The following is a 16,822-nucleotide window of genomic DNA, read 5'->3' on the forward strand; positions in this document are numbered from 1 at the left end:
AATGGAGTGAGGGCTCTTAAATGTTTTTAAGGTGGTAAACAGCATCGCCTTAAAATGGAACAAATTTAAAATAACATTGTGTTGGTTTTTAAGTTTTTAATTATTTTAACTGTGACATTTTTAGAAATAAATCATACTTTATGTGTATGTGTCACTTACAGCCTTACTCCCCTGCTTCAGCTCTGAGGATTGTTGTTATTAAAACCCTTTCTGTGTAATAGTTTTATTTTCGGATTGGTTGTTATATAGAAAAGTATTAACTTATCTTCCCAAAGAGAGAAGTTCAGCTGATAGAGCCTTGTGTTGCTGCTTCAGCTTCTTATTTAGTTTTTGCCTCAGTAGCATTATTTGTATGAGTTAAAACTGATAATAGAATTTCAATCTGGGGAAAGATAATAAACTAAAGAAAATGACAAGTCTGCTGGGAAAGTAATTAAAGATGGATAGTCAAACTACTGTTTAGTCAGAGTATAAACTTGCTGAGATTGTAGGAACTGTGTGTGATATGGTTTTTTACTTTCCTATAGAAATCCTGAATTTACTATGGGACTTCTGCCAGTTTTAATTTTAATTAATTAGGTTATTTTTGAGAGAAGAGATAGGGAAAAGGAACAAAAATATGTTCTGTATTTTCTCTTGACTTTGAGAATAACAGGGGGAGAGAGAGAGACAGAGAGAAGGTAGTTGCAATGTGGGAAGGACAGCCAGAAAAGCAGTGTGCTCTCTACATTTTTTAAAGTGTGAACAGGTAGCCACTCTTTAAACAACAGAGATCCAACACTAACCATGCAGAGTTAATCTTTACAGAATATAAACTGAGTTTAGAATTGTAATCCACTAAAATTTATTGTAGTTATTATGACATTTTATTAAGAGATGGTAAGCCATTTGTGTAAATTGTTGTAGTAGGTATTACAGCTAAATTGAACATTTCTAGGGTCAGCTGGAGGCAGAGAAGAGAAGAACTGAACCATAATAGGAAGCTTCTCTGAGACTTCATAGCCCAGAGGTCAGAGGAGGCTGGGACTTTACATTTGTATAGCAGGGATACCACAGTTCAAGGATGCAGCAGCCCCTGGCTGATAGATAGGCTTGTCTGTTAGTGTTGGAGCCAAGACGGAGTTGATGCTTGAGTCTAGTGCATAGTACCTCCTGGGCAGTGGTGTTTGGGTGCATGAAATTAGATGTTTTGGCTTAAAAATCAATATCCATGACTGGTTCAAGAGATAGTCATTATATCTTCACCTTGGCAGGGCCATTTGTATGGCCATATTTGCTCTCCTTTTGTCTCTAGCTGCTTCCTTCAGTTGTTACCCAGGTCACATAGGTGGAAGCCACTTAAAGCCTGGGATAGAAGACTTTATATCTCCGTGAGTGTTTCATTTAATCAGATTGCTTTCTTCCTAATACCAGGAACTGATGCTTTGCACATTCACGTTGTAGTCTGTCTAAGTGCTGCTGCCTGGAATTGGGCAGCATGGTGCCTCTGCCAAATCTAGCTGCGATGGGCATACTGAACGAGTAGGGTGGGGGTTTGATGCCCTACAATGAGGGAAGAAGCCCTAGGACCTTTTGACAAAAAGGGGGGGGGTTAAGTTTAGAAACAGGCAAAACACTTCTTTGGGGTTAGAAGTCAGGATATGGGTTATCCTTGTGGACGGGAATGGGTAGTTATTGGAAGGAGAGCAAAAAAAGGGCTCTGGGATGCTGGTAATCTGCTTGTTGATCTGGGTGTTGGGTACATTGGTATGTTATATTTGTGACCACTCATTGACCTGTACACTTATGACCTGTGTAGTTTTCTGTATGCATGATATACTTCAATATAAAGTTAAAAAAGAAAAGTTTGTCGTAGTTCATTTCTGCATATATGGTGGTCCTAATTGTCCATAATTAGGAATTGGATAAATAGGGTCTGGTTAAATTGTGTTGTGTTCCTTATACCCCTGAGAAATACAATGTAGGTATGTTTGAGAATGAATAATTCTATATGTACTTACATTAAGCTGTTACTAATAAAGGAAATTTTAGAAGGTATATCCCACTTATGTAAAAATAAACCATTATACACAATGCTTGTATATATATAGAAAATATCTTGAAGCACACACACTAAATAATTAACAGTGGTTAGCCTTGAGGATTGGTTTATGGGTAATGTAACAAAGTGGGGAACATTGAACTTTTACGTAAGTATTTTTTACTGTGAGCATGGGTTACTCTTATGGTAAAACCAATACTAAATTCTAAATACTTTTTGGGAGGAATAATGTTGCTATTCTGGTAAAATCTCCAAAGTGTGATTAAAGAAGAAAAGGAATTGTGGGAGCAGAGACCCCCCAGAAGAGTTAATGTACTTCTCCCTTATTCCACCTCAGAGGGCAAGGCAGATTTTAATGAGCTTGAATAAACAAAGTGAATATAGGCACTTGATGTAAAGTAGAACTAAACTGCCTTTCCAATTGTCGTTTTAGTTGATCCAGAGTACCAGAAGGAAGCAGAACAGAGACATCGAGAATTGGCAGCTAAAGCTGGAGGATTTAATGACTTTGCGACTTTAGCTGTCATCTTTGAACAGTGCAAATCAAGGTATGTTAGATAGTTCTTCGTACTGGAAAGTGTTAGTTTGAAATATATCTTCAATATAGTATATTATTTTAGACAGTAAGGTTCAGTGGGAATGATACTGACCTCAAGGTATTTTTGTGAACATTAGTGGGATTTCTCTGTCAGGTGACTATGACTTAGTAGTCATTTATTGCATAACATTAGTTCTCTTCTTTCTTCTCCCCCTAAACCTTTCCTGAAAACTGACCTTACAGAATTTTGGCTCTGTATAAGTAGCTTAGTTGAGAAAATGATTGGATATTTGTTAAAGCGTATATGAATAAAAAGGAACCCATTTCCAAATCATGTTTTAATTCACTTAGAGGCACCTGCATTAACTTGTTAAAGCATATATGAATAAAAAGAAACCCATTTTACGAATCATGTTTTAATTCACTTAGAGGCACCCGCATTAATTTGTTTTTTCAAATTCCTTAAAGTGCTTTTTTATTAATTGGACAGGTCTCATAAAAGAGCTGACAGTTGCCTATGGGTTTCTAGTTGTGTAATAGAAATGAGAACGTTAGACTGTCTTTCACTCATAGAAGATATTTTTGAGACACCAATATTTTTGTTTTGCAGTGGAGCTCCAGCTTCGTGGTGCCAGAAACATTGGATTCATTGGAGGTGCTTATTTTCTGCATTTCGTGTTGAAGCTCAACTTAGAGAACTGATCAGGAAGCTTAAACAGGTGATTGCTATAATTTTTTTTCCTTGAGTAGCATTTTGGCAAGGCCTTCTGAGTACTCTACCCCAAACCATGTATATTATAAGGTGTTGAAGAATGGTTTGTAGGAACAGGCACCGTTCCTGACCCTGTGCGAGCACACAGCTCTGTTATCCCTTATCCTTTTGGGAGGCTCTTTTCCTGGCCTTGGGTAATTTCCTCACATTCATATGCTTACCATTACTCAGTTGAACTCTTGAGGCCCTTCTGCATATCTCTGGAGTTCTCTATGCAGATCTCTTCTCTCCTGAACTCTGGCCTGGGAACTTTAGCCATCCTGGTCTTCCTGGATTCTCAGCTCAGTCTCTTTAACTCTGGGAGTTCTCCATGTTCCACTTGGGTTTTTCCTTTCCTGCACCTTCGTCCAGAATCTTTCTCAAGGTTGACTGTAAGCTGGGGCAGTTGTTGGACTTACTTCATTTATTTTCCCTACTTCATTTTTTTCTCAGAGGTCACTGTCCTTTATTGCTTGATATATAGTGTTTTGGAGGTGATTATTTCATATGCTTTGTCCATTTTTTGGTTGGTTCAAGCAGAAGGGTAAATCTGGTCCTTCTTACTCCATATTGGCCAGAAACAGAAGTCTTTAGAAATGTGGATTTTTCAAACTAAAAGATTATTTCAAATTGTTCTGTGAGATTTACCACTGTACATGTATTCTTTCTATAGCAAAGTGACTTCCCAAGAGAGACCTTTGAAGGCCCTAAACATGAAGTACTGCGAAGATGTCTTTGTGCAGGTTATTTCAAAAATGTAGCTCGCAGGTAAGCAGTAAGAGCTTGAGAGATGGATAGAGAAATACAACCATATTTGATGATAATATTAAATATTTAATATTAAAGACAGTTTGATTTAAACTCTGTTTAAATCAAATTATGATGACATCAACTACAGTGACCCTTTTCATAATTGTCACTTGTGCAAGGGGAGCTGCAGTGGCTGAGAGCAAGATATTGAAGCTCATGTGGGGCAGGAGGGGAGTCTGTAGGACAGCTGTCCAGCATGGGGTATTAGTGCCTAAGTTGAGTGACACTGGTTTTCTTGCAGAGGGGTGGCTCTTTGTGGAGTGTGAAAGCCAAATAGGTTGAGGATGGCATCCCTGAGGAAGGGTAGTTTGGTGTGGAATGTCAGGTCTTGAGCAGGATTGGGGAAGGTACTCACATGGGAGTTATTTGGTATTGAGTGTCGGAGTCTGAGTGTAGGGAGGGAGGCCATCTTTGTAGGAAAAGGGGTAAGAGTGGTGGTGATGGGAATTCATTATATACAGGGGAATTGATCACATAATTGAATATATTAAGGCAAATGGTGAAGGGAGTTAGAAATGCTGAAAGGGAGAAAACAAGAATGAGCCCTGTGGAGTTGATTGGAATTTCAGGTATTATGGGTTTTTTAATTAATTAATTTATTTATTTATTTATGGCTGCATTGGGTCTTCGTTGCTGCACACGGACTTTTTCTAGTTGTGGCGAGTGGGAGCTACTCTTCGTCGTGGTGCGCGGGCTTCTCATGCGGTGGCTTCTCTTGTTGCAGAGCGCAGGCTGTGGGTGTGTGGGCTTCAGTAGTTGTGGCACACAGGCTCAGTAGTTGTGGCTCATGGGCTCTACACAGGTTCGGTAGTTGTGGCGCACGGGCTTAGTTGCTCCGCAGCATATGAGATCTTCCCGGACCAGGGCTCGAACCTGTGTCCCCTGCATTGGCAGGCAGATTCTTAACCACTGCACCATCAGGAAAGTCTGGTATACAGTTTTTACTATAGTTAGATGGATGGATAGATAGATATGGTAATAAAAGTAGATGGTACTGTGTGTGTGTGTGTGTGTGTGTAATATGTATTTGTATGTATGTAAATATGTAACCTAACTATGAGATGGACTGGAAGCAATGACACTATAATAGCAATGAATATACTTTGTGCCCAGATCTTGACTTGGAACAACCATCTGCCACATAAAAGACCCAGGGCTCTTTGGAGAAATAGGGCTGGGAAAGTACATGATGAGCCCGAAATATCTTATTTTGTCAGCAAGCAAAGTAGTGATCAGTGAAGGTTGAGGCCATGTCAGGAGTACAAAGGAGCCAGCTTGAATAGGTCCCAGCTGATCAAAGATGGGATATTTTGAGCATTGAAATAAATAATGATAGTAATGGATTATATAACCCATTGAATAAAATGTGAAATCATGGGTCTATAATCATATAAATTAATAAATGAGTAAATTAAAAGTTTAATGACAAATAGAATTATTTACATAGTTGAGCACCTCTCCACAAAACTCTTGTTAATTACAAAGGGAAAAAGTAACTTCTCACCGAAGAAGCCTGGCAGATGTTACCTAAATCAAGCAACAAATCAAAATCATGTTCCTCCTGATAGGATATAATGAAAACACAGCATCACTTCTGTGATATTCCTGCCAAAGATCTGTAAACTGAATCTAATCATCCTAAAACAGACAAAATCAAATTGAGGCACATACTACAAAATAACTAGCTGATAATTTAAAGGTGTCAAGATCATGAAGGTCAAAGAAAGACTGGGGAGTATTCCAGAATGAAGGAGACTAAGGGGCCATAAAATGTAAAGGGAGTAAATGATTCTGAACTGGATCCTTTTACTATAAAGGATATTATTAGGACATTTGGTAAACTTCATGGGGTTCTGAGGATTAGATGCTAGTAATGTGTCAGTGTTAATTCCCTGGTTTTGATGGTTGTATTATGGTTATATAGGAGAATATTCTTGATTATAGGAAATGCACACTCAGGTATTTGGGGATGATGGGTCATAAGTTTGGCTACTAACTGTCAAATGGTTCAAGAAAAAAAGATTTTTGTACTGTCCAAATATGTACTGTGTAGATATATATACAAATAATTATAATGCAGTCTGATCTGGGTTATAATAGGAATATATGTGAAGTTCTGTAGGAAATCAGTTGTGATGATTGAGCTCTAAGGTATAATTTTGACAAGTTTTTGGAATAACATATATATAGGGAAGTATAGAAGAGGATAAGAATTTAAAGTTAACACGAATTAGAAAAAATGCAGATGAAATGTTCTAATTATATATTTTTTTGAATTTTTGAATTTTATTTTTTTATACAGCAGGTTCTTATGAGTTATCCATTTTATACATATTAGTGTATACATGTCAATCCCAGTCTCCCAGTTCATCCCACCACCACCACCGCCCACTCCACCGCCACTATCCCCCCTTGGTGTCCATACATTTGTTCTCTACATCTCTGTCTCAATTTCTGCCCTGTAAACCAGTTCATCTGTACCATTTTTCTAGGTTCCACATATGTATATTAATATATGATATTTGGTTTTCTTTTTATGACTTACTTCACTCTGTATGACAGTCTCTAGATTCATCCACGTCTCTACAAATGACCCAGTTTCGTTCCTTTATATGGCTGAGTAATACTCCATTGTATATATGTACCACATCTTCTTTATCCATTCATCTGTCGATGGGCATTTAGGTTGCTTCCATGACCTGGCTATTGTAAGTAGTGCTGCAATGAACATTGGGGTGCATGTGTCTTTTTGAATTATGGTTTTCTCTGGGTATATGCCCAGTAATGGGATTGCTGGGTTATACGGTAATTGTATTTTTAGTTTTTTAAGGAACCTCCATACTGTTCTCCATAGTGGCTGTATCAATTTACATTCCCACCAACAGTGCAAGAGGGTTCCCTTTTCTTCACACCCTCTACAGCATTTGTTGTTTGTAGATTTTCTCATGATACCCATTCTGACTGGTGTGAGGTGATACCTCATTGTAGTTTTGATTTGCATTTCTCTAATAATTAGTGATGTTGAGCAGCTTTTCATGTGCTTCTTGGCCATCTGTATGTCTTCTTTGGAGAAATGTCTGTTTAGGTCTTCTGCCCATTTTTGGATTGGATTGTTTGTTTTTTTTAATATTGAGCTGCATGAGCTGTTTATATATTTTGGAGATGAATCCTTTGTCCATTGATTCGTTTGCAAATATTTTCTCCCATTCTGAGGGTTGTCTTTTCGTCCTGTTTGTAGTTTCCTTTGCTTTGCAAAGCTTTTAAGTTTCATTAGGTCCCATTTGTTTATTTTTGCTTCTATTTCCATTACTCTAGGAGGTGGATCAAAAAAGATTTTGCTGTGATTTATGTCAAAGAGTGTTCTTCCTATGTTTTCCTCTAAGAGTTTTATAGTCTCCGGTCTTACATTTAGGTCTTTAATCCACTTTGAGTTTATTTTTGTGTATGGTGTTAGGGAGTGTTCTAATTTAATTCTTTTACATGTAGCTGTCCAGTTTTCCCAGCACCACTTATTGAAGAGGCTGTCTTTTCTCCATTGTATATCCTTGCCTCCTTTGTTGACCATAGATGCATGGGTTTATCTCTGGGCTTTCTATCTTGTTCCATTGATCTATGTATCTGTTTTCGTGCCAGTACCATATTGTCTTGATTACTGTAGCTTGGTAGTATAGTCTGAAGTCAGGGAGTCTGATTCCTCTAGCTCTGTTTTTTTCCCTCAAGACTGCTTTGGCTATTCGGGGTCTTTTGTGTCTCCATACAAATTTTAAGGTTTTTTGTTCTAGTTCTGAAAACAATGCCATTGGTAATTTGATAGGGATTGCATTGAATCTGTAGATTGCTCTGGGTAGTATAGTCATTTTCACAATATTGATTCTTCCAATCCAAGAACATGGGATATCTCTCCATTTGTTTGTATCATATTTAATTTCTTTCATCAGTGTCTTATAGTTTTCTGCATACAGGTCTTTTGTCTCCCTAGGTAGGTTTATTCCTAGGTATTTTATTCTTTGTGTTGCAGTGGTAAATGGTAGTGTTTCCTTAATTTCTCTTTCAGATTTTTCACCATTAGTGTATAGGAATGCAAGAGATTTCTGTGCATTAATTTTGTATCCTGCAACTTTACCAAATTCATTGATTAGCTCTACTAGTTTTCTAGTAGTTTTCTTAGGATTCTCTATGTATAGTATCATGTCATCTGCAAACAGTGACAGTTTTACTTCTTCTTTTCCAATTTGTATTCCTTTTATTTCTTTTTCTTCTCTGATTGCCATGGCTAGGACTTCCAAAACTATGTTGAATAATAGTGATGAGAGTGGACATCCTTGTCTTTTTCCTGATCTTAGAGGAAATGCTTTCAGTTTTTCACCACTGAGAATGATGTTTGCTGTGGGTTTGTTGTATATGTCCTTTATTATGTTGAGGTAGGCTCCCTCTGTGCCCACTTTCTGGAGAGTTTTTATCATAAATGGGTGTTGAATTTTGTCAAAAGCTTTTTCTGCATCTTTTGGGGTGATCATATGGTTTTTACTTTTCAGTTTGTTAGTATGGTGTATCACACTGATTGTTTTGCCTATATTGAACAATCCTTGCATCCCTGGGATAAATCCCGCTTGATCATGGTGTATGATCCTTTTAATGTGTTGTTGGATTCTGTTTGCTGGTATTTTGTTGAGGATTGTTGCATCTGTGTTCATCAGTGATATTGGCCTGTAGTTTTCATTCTTTGTGACATCTTTGTCTGGTTTTGGTATCAGGGTGATGGTGGCCTCATAGAATGAGTTTGGGAGTGTTCCTTCCTCTGCAATTTTTTGGAAGAGTTTGAAGAGGTTGGGTGTTAGCTCTACTCTAAATGTTTGATAGAATTCATCTGTGACGGCATCTGGTCCTGGACTTTTGTTTGTTGGAAGATTTTAAATCACAGTTTCAATTTCATTACTTGTGATTGATCTGTTCATATTTTCTATTTCTTCCAGGTTCAGTCTTGGAAGGTTATACCTTTCTAAGAATTTGTCCATTTCTTCCAGGTTGTCCATTTTATTGGCATGGAGTTGCTTGTAGTAGTCTCTTAGGATGCTTTGTATTTCTGTGGTGTCTGTTCTCCTTTTCCATTTCTAATTTTATTGATTTGAGCCCTCTCCCTCTTTTTCATGATGAATCTGGATAATGGTTTATCAATTTTGTTTATCTTCTCAAAGAACCAGGTTTTAGTTTTATTGATCTTTGCTATTGATTTCTTTGTTTCTATTTCATTGATTTCTTTCCTTCTGCTAACTTTGGGTTTTGTTTGTTCTTCTTTCTCTAATTCTTTTAGTATGGTTAGATTGTTTGAGATTTTTCCTGTTTCTTGAGATAGGCTTGTATTGGTATAAACTTCCGTCTTAGAACTGCTTTTGCCACATCCCATAGGTTTTGGATCATTGTGTTTTCACTGTCATTTGTCTCTAGGTATTTTTTGATTTCCTCTCTGATTTCTTCAGTGATCTCTTGGTTATTTAGTAACATGTTATTTAGCCTCCATGTGTTTGTGTTTTTTACGTTTTTTTTCCCTGTAATTGATTTCTAATCTCATAGCGTTGTGGTCAGAAAAGATGTTTGATATGATTTCAGTTTTCTTAAATTTACTGAGGCTTGATTTGTGACCCAAAATGTGATCTATCCTGGAGAATGTTACGTGCACACTTGAGAAGAAAATGTAATCTGCTGTTTTTGGATGGAATGTCCTATAAATATCAATTAAATCTATCTGGTCTGTTGTGTCATTTGAAGTTTGTGTTTCCTTATTAATTTTCTGTTCAGATGATCTGTCCATTGGTGTAAGTGAGGTGTCAAAGTGCCCCACTATTATTGTGTTACTGTCGATTTCCTCTTTTATGGCTGTTAGCAGTTGCCTTATGTATTGAGGTGCTTCTATGTTGGGTGCATATATATTTATAATTGTTATATCTTCTTGGATTGATCCCTTGATCATTATGTAGTGTCTTTCCTTGTCTCTTGTAACATTCTTTATTTTAAAGTCTGTTTTATCTGGTATGAGTATTGCTATTCCAGCTTTCTTTTGATTTCCATTTGCATGGAATATCTTTTTCCATCCCTTCACTTTCAGTCTGTATGTGTCCCTAGGTCTGAAGTGGGTCTCTTGTAGACAGCATATATATGGGTCTTGTTTTGGTATCCATTCAGTGAGCCTGTATCTTTTGGTTGGAGCATTTAATCCATTCATGTTTAAGGTAATTATCGATATGTATGTTCCTGTTACCATTTTCTTAATTGTTATGGGTTTGTTTGTGTAGGTCCTTTTCTTCTCTTGTGTTTCTCACTTGGAGAAGTTTCCTTTAGCGTTTGTTGTATAGCTGGTTTGGTGGTGCTGAATTCTCTTAGCTTTTGCTTGTCTGTAAAGCTTTTCATTTCTCTGTCGAATCTGAATGAGATCCTTGCCAGATGGAGTACTCTTTCATCACAGTCATGCTACTCCCTTTTGGCTTGTAGAGTTTCTGCTGAGAAATCAGCTGTTAACCTTATGCGAGTTCCCTTGTATGTTATTTTTCGTTTTTCCCTTGCTGCTTTCAATAATTTTTCTTTGTCTTTAATTTTTACCAGTTTGATTGCTGTGTGTCTTGGTGTGTTTCTCCTTGGGTTTGTCCTGTATGGGACTCTGAGCTTCCTGGACTTGGGTGGCTATTTCCTTTCCCACGTTAGGGAAGTTTTCGACTATTATCTCTTCAAATATTTTCTCGGGTCCTTTCTCTCTCTCTCTCCTTCTGGGACCCCTATAATGCGAATGTTTTTGTGTTTAATGTTGTCCCAGAGGTCTCTTAGGCTGTCCTCATTTCTTTTCATTCTTGTTTCTTTTTCTGTTCCATGGCAGTGAATTCCATCATTCTGTCTTCCAGTTCACTTATCCGTTCTTCTGCCTCAGTTATTCTGCTATTGATTCCTTCTAGTGTATTTTTCATTTCAGTTACTGTATTGCTCATCTCTGTTTGTTTGTTCTTTAATTCTTCTAGACCTTTGTTAAACATTTCTTGCATCTTCTTAATCTTTGCCTCCATTCTTTTTCTGAGGTCCTGGATCATCTTCACTATCATTATTCTGAATTCTTTTTCTGGAAGGTTGCCTATCTCCACTTCATTTAGTTGTTTTTCTGGGGTTTTATCTTGTTCCTTCATCTGGTACATAGCCCTCTGCCTTTTAATCTTGTCCATCTTTCCGTGAATGTGGTTGTTGTTCCACAGGCTGCAGGACTGTAGTTCTTCTTGCTTCTGCTCTAATTATTGCATTTTAGAATAGTGAAAATTACCTATACCCTTGAAAGGAGATGTAGCATAATATAATGTGAAGAATACTGTATTTAAGTCAGAAGACCTGTGTTTAGGACTTGCCTCATCATACATTAGCTCTTTGACTTGAGAAAGCTATCTAATTTATTTGAATCTTAGTTTTGAGCTTTTAATAAAGTACCTGGCTCTCAAAACTCATAGGCTTATTTGAGGTTTTATTATGAAAGCATTTTGGAAATTCTCAAGCACAAATACAATATTATTGTTAATATTGCTATTTATTGACCAGAAATGTTTATACTTAATTAAAATGACTATTTAAGTTGTATCATTAGTTCTTTTTTTTTTTTGGCTGCACTGCACAGCTTGTGGAGTTTTAGTTCCCCAATCAGGGATCAAACCCAGGCCCTTGGCAGTGAGAGCACAGAGTCCTAACCACTGGACTGCCAGGGAATTCCCTGTATCATTAGTTTTAAGATGAATTCGTAGCGGGGACTTCCCTGGTGGCGCAGTGGTTAAGAATCTGCCTGCCAATGCAGGAGACACGAGTTTGAGCCCTGGTCTGGGAAGATCCCACATGTCGCGGAGCAACTAAGCCCGTGTGCCACAACTACTGAGCCTGCGCTCTAGAACCCATGAGCCACAACTACTGAGCCCATGTGCCACAACTACTAAAGCCCACACACCTAGAGCCTGTGCTCCACAACAAGAAAAGCCACTGCGATGAGAAGCACGTGCACACAGCAAAGAGTAGCCCCTACTCGCCGCAACTTGAGAAAACCTGCGTGGAGCAATGAAAAACCAATGCAGCCAAAAATTAATTAATTAATTGATTAAGAAAAAAGATCAATTGGTAGAGAAGTTATAGTGACAGTTGAATAAATATAAACCTCTGCTTATAGCAATCTTTGTAGTAGAACATATGATTTTTCATCGTTAGTGCTCTACAGTGAAACTTATTTAGTGCTCTAAACTTATTTCATTGCTTTTACTGTTCTTGTCTTTATCCTTTGGTTTTTTGGTTCTTAGGTCTGTTGGGAGAACGTTTTGCACAATGGATGGGCGTGGAAGCCCAGTTCACATTCATCCTTCCTCAGCAGTAAGTACCTTGTTTTTAATAAAAGGAAGAAATTTCCTTTTGTAAAGGAAGGTGTAGGAATTTCTTCCTTTTGTAAAAGTATAGGAATAAATAACATACAGACGTCTTCTACTTTTCTCTTTCAAGGATAAGTTTAGCATATATCTATATTACATAAAGTATTGGTTGGCCTATGCCTCCTGTTTTGAAGATTGAAGAAAATAGAAATTAATTGAAGAAGAGTTTGGGCTGTTGGTATTTGGTTGGTCTAATGTGCAATAAGGCAGGTTATTGAATTATCATCCTTAAATGAATTCTTTTGTGTAGCTTCATGAACAGGAAACCAAACTTGAATGGATCATTTTCCACGAGGTATTAGTTACCACCAAAGTCTACGCAAGAATTGTGTGTCCAATCCGTTATGAATGGGTGAGAGACTTGTTACCCAAGTTGCATGAATTTAATGCACATGATTTGAGCAGTGTGGCCCGACGTGAAATGAGAGAAGATGCAAGAAGGAGGTGGACCAATAAGGAAAATGTAAAGCATCTAAAGGGTGAGTGAATCGCTTGTTCTAGAGCATAAGTGTCCAAATTCTCATGTAATTACAGAAAAACTGTTACAGAGCTTAGATTCAGGCTCTGTGTCCTCAGAAAAGCAAAGAGTTGTCATGAGTCTCAGACTTACTTTGACTTCCTTCTTTCCTTCCAGTTAATCATGTTTTCCTTAACCCCTCTGTTCAACAACATTATTATTATTATTATTTTAATAATTATTATTATTATTTTTTGCATTTCTCGGGCCTCTCACTTGTTGTGGCCTCTCCCGTTGCAGAGCACAGGCTCCGGACGCGCAGGCCCAGCAGCCATGGCTCACGAGCCTAGCCGCTCCACGGCATGTGGGATCTTCCTGGACCGGGGCACGAACCCGTGTCCCCTGCATTGGCAGGTGGACTCTCAACCACTGCGCCATCAGGGAAGCCCCAACAACATTATTAATAACAGTATCTATTGAACTTTTTTGCCACATGCTAACAACTTGCATTACCCCATTAAATAGTTACAATAACTCTGTGAAGTAACTGCATATCCCTACTTTATAGATGAGGAAATACTTAGCAGTATACAATAATTTGCTGAAAATCCCAAAGCTAATATTTGGTGAATCTGGATTTTGAATCCAAGGAATTTGACTCTGTGGCCTCTACTCTTAACTATTATGCCATATTGCTTCCCAGTAGTGCTTTACTATTTTTATTTTGTTTATAAAATTTTGTGAATTATTACTGCAGAACATCCTTTTTTTTTTCAGGAGATTTTTCCTTGAAATGTTACGTCCCTAGTTGTGAGGCATAAACTGTTGTGGTACTGAACTAGGACAGAAAGCTTAATTCTCAGCTCACAAATAAAAAGAGCTTTTCAGTAAAGCTTTTTGAGGCTGATTGATGGAGCAAATTGTATTATCCTTATTTAACATCACTGAGAAATAGAATGGTGGGGAATTTTGCCCAAGGTCATTGGAAATGTTAACTACTCTGTTTTGTTGTAGTGTATAACCACACTACATGTTTGACTTAGGGTCAATTTTTCTGACTCCTCAGACCTCTATGCTCTTATTTTATTTATTTATTTATTTATTCATTCATTCATTCATTCATTTGGCTGCGCCAGGTCTTAGTTGTGGCACGCAGGATCTTTTTAGTTGCAGCATGTGGGATCTAGTTCCCTGACCAGGGATCGAACCCTGGCCCCCTGCACTGGGTGTGCAGAGTCTTAGCCACTGGACCACTTGGGAAGTCCTTTTATGCTCTTATTTTTATCCATCAATTATATCATTTCTTTTGAAAGGGCAAAATTTAATTTCCTTCTTTTCCCCTTAACATTAAAAAATCAGAGCATCTCTTTCTCTTAACATTTCTAATACTGAAACTCAAAACTAAAATTTTATTGGATTAATTTGTAATGTTTTCAGATGGAATACCAAAAGAAGTCCTAAAGAAAATGCAAAGAAGAAATGATGATAAATCCATATCAGACGCACGTGCTCGTTTCCTTGAGAGAAAGCAGCAGAGGTCCCAGGATCACAGTGACACCCTGAAGGAAACAGGCTAAGCAGTGAACCCTCCAATTCAGGAAGTAGGAAAAGCAGCCAGAAAATGTGCTTCTGCTTTGCCATTTATGTCAGACAGCACTACCAAGAGGAAGTGGTCAGCAGCTGTTTTTAGCATACGAGTTAAAAGCAAATCAAAGCTCATCAGTACCAATAAATGGAATTTTCAAAGAAAAGATTGAGCTGCCATAGTCATAGGAAATAATATATGAAACCAATGAAAGACAATATATGTGATATTTTCCTCACTTCAATTTTGCTGGCCTTAACTGGTATCAAATGCTGTCAGTGAGATATTTTCAAAGAACATTGAATTGTATTTAATCAGCGTGTATTCCATTTGCATTGAAGCATTAAAAATTATTTTCCTTAAATCTCTTTAAGGCCTTCTTGTTGCTATTAGAATAGTATTATATCAGGTTATCAGGTATGTGACCATTTCCTTCTGAAGGCTGAACATAAAAGAGGTTTTTACTGAGCAATACTTAGATGTCTAACCGTTTAATTGCTACAGAGCTTTATAGATACTTAGAGAAAAGACTTAATCAATTAGTAAATAAGAAAATTGCCTATGGCAAGATTCTTTGTTGAATTAATATTAATCCTTAAGTTGATTTTTCTGGGATTATACAAATTCCTTTTTATATAAAAGTATATTGTTTAAAACAGTAGCTATAGCCATTAACCAAAGGACAGATGATATATATATGTTCTTTTTTTAGCTGTCCCTACATACTTGTATCAGCACCATGTATGTAGGTGTGACAGTGTTTCAAACAGCCCTTCCACCTGGCCTACTCTCTTGCCTCCAGCTGCTTGGGTAGGACCATTTAAACATCTATTACGCCGATCTTGAAATGGGATTTTCAAAGCAGCCAACACTGCATCACCAGTGTTTCAAATTGGAACCTTGAGGCTAGTTAGTATCACACTCAGGCCACACTCAGCACTTGTCCACTCTGTTGTTTACTGCCTTGTATTCTAGTTATTTGTGTATTTGTCTGTCTCCCCCACTAGATTATACGCTCCTTGTGGGCAGGGACTATGTCTTTTTCATCTTTGTATCTTTCATGGGACCTAGCACAGTGCTTTGCACATAGTAGTCAATGTTTGTTAAATAAAGCTATTAGTGTCGTTCAAATTCAAAAGGCAGTATAATGTGTGTTTTTAGATATTTTCTGTAAAATTTAAGAATTTAAAATTTTAATAACTCACTCTTTCGCAGTTACTTCCTTTGGCATCTAAACAATTTTCTGTTCAATATTAGAAACTTGAAGTCTTTATTGAAAAATCACATGAGGACCCAAATCCATGTTTGTTCTTGAAGTAAGGTGAGTGGTGATGGTTTCTTGGAACATTCCTAGCATTGTTAATTTGTTCTTCTAACCTTCAGTGCTCAAGACACTGTTTCAGCACATTAGTCCTATCAGTTTCTCTTCCCAGGTATGTATCAGTGCATTTCCTTAGACGTGGTGGGGGTGTATGTGGATTCTTGGAATTACAGCTCTTTTATTTCAGTAAGTTTTTATTAAGCATACATTCTAAATCTATAGTCTGTATCTATAATTTCATCAGTTTTCCCAATCATGTCCTTTATAGCATTTTCCCCCAGTTCAGGATCCAGTCAAGAATCGTGTATTGTATTTAATCTCCTTTAATCTAGAAAAGGTCTTCTGTCTTTGTCTTTCACATTTAACATTTTTTAAAATTGAAGTGTAGGGAATTTGGGATTAACAGACACACACTACTATATATAAAGTAGGTAAACAATAAGGACCTGCTGTATAGCACAGGGAACTATATGCAGTATCTTATAATAACCTATAATGGAAAAGAATATATATGTATGTATATATAGTTGAATTACTTTGCTGTACACCTGAAACATTGTAAATCAACTATACTTCAATTAAAAAATAATTTAAAAAATAAACTGGAGTAAATTGACCTACAACACTGTGTTATTTCCAGGTGCACAACACAGTGATTTGATATTTCTATACATTGCCAAATGATCATCACAATAAGTCTAGTTACCATCTGTCACCATACATAGATATTACAGTATTATTGACTGTATTCCGCATGGTGTACATTTCATCCCAATGACTCATTTATTTTGTACCTCTGAAGGTACAGACCTGAAGAGTGTACCTCTTGGTCTCCCTCACCTATTTCACTCATCCCCCTACTCCTCCCTCTCCTCTGGCAGCCATCT

The 16,822-nt window shown here is 37.3% G+C and overlaps 1 protein-coding gene across 5 annotated transcripts in view; it reads left to right on the top strand.

The window, feature by feature from the left end:
• The window catches only part of DHX40 (DEAH-box helicase 40), a 52,868-nt gene extending 36,317 nt beyond the window's left edge, over positions 1-16,551 (top strand). For all 5 annotated transcript variants that reach the window (XM_022552585.2, XM_022552588.2, XM_022552587.3 and 2 more), the window contains 6 exons: positions 2,475-2,589; positions 3,190-3,298; positions 4,004-4,098; positions 12,447-12,516; positions 12,823-13,051; positions 14,467-16,551. In XM_022552585.2, the coding sequence (XP_022408293.1) occupies positions 2,475-2,589; positions 3,190-3,298; positions 4,004-4,098; positions 12,447-12,516; positions 12,823-13,051; positions 14,467-14,606 (758 nt within the window). In that variant the 3' untranslated portion in view covers positions 14,607-16,551. The remainder of the gene's footprint in view (positions 1-2,474; positions 2,590-3,189; positions 3,299-4,003; positions 4,099-12,446; positions 12,517-12,822; positions 13,052-14,466) is intronic.
• Positions 16,552-16,822: the final 271 nt, after the last annotated feature.

Source organism: Delphinapterus leucas, chromosome 19, assembly GCF_059928025.1.
Source record: "Delphinapterus leucas isolate spDelLeu-1000000601 "Yukka" chromosome 19, BTC_Dleu_Yukka2, whole genome shotgun sequence".
Lineage (NCBI taxonomy): Eukaryota > Metazoa > Chordata > Mammalia > Artiodactyla > Monodontidae > Delphinapterus > Delphinapterus leucas.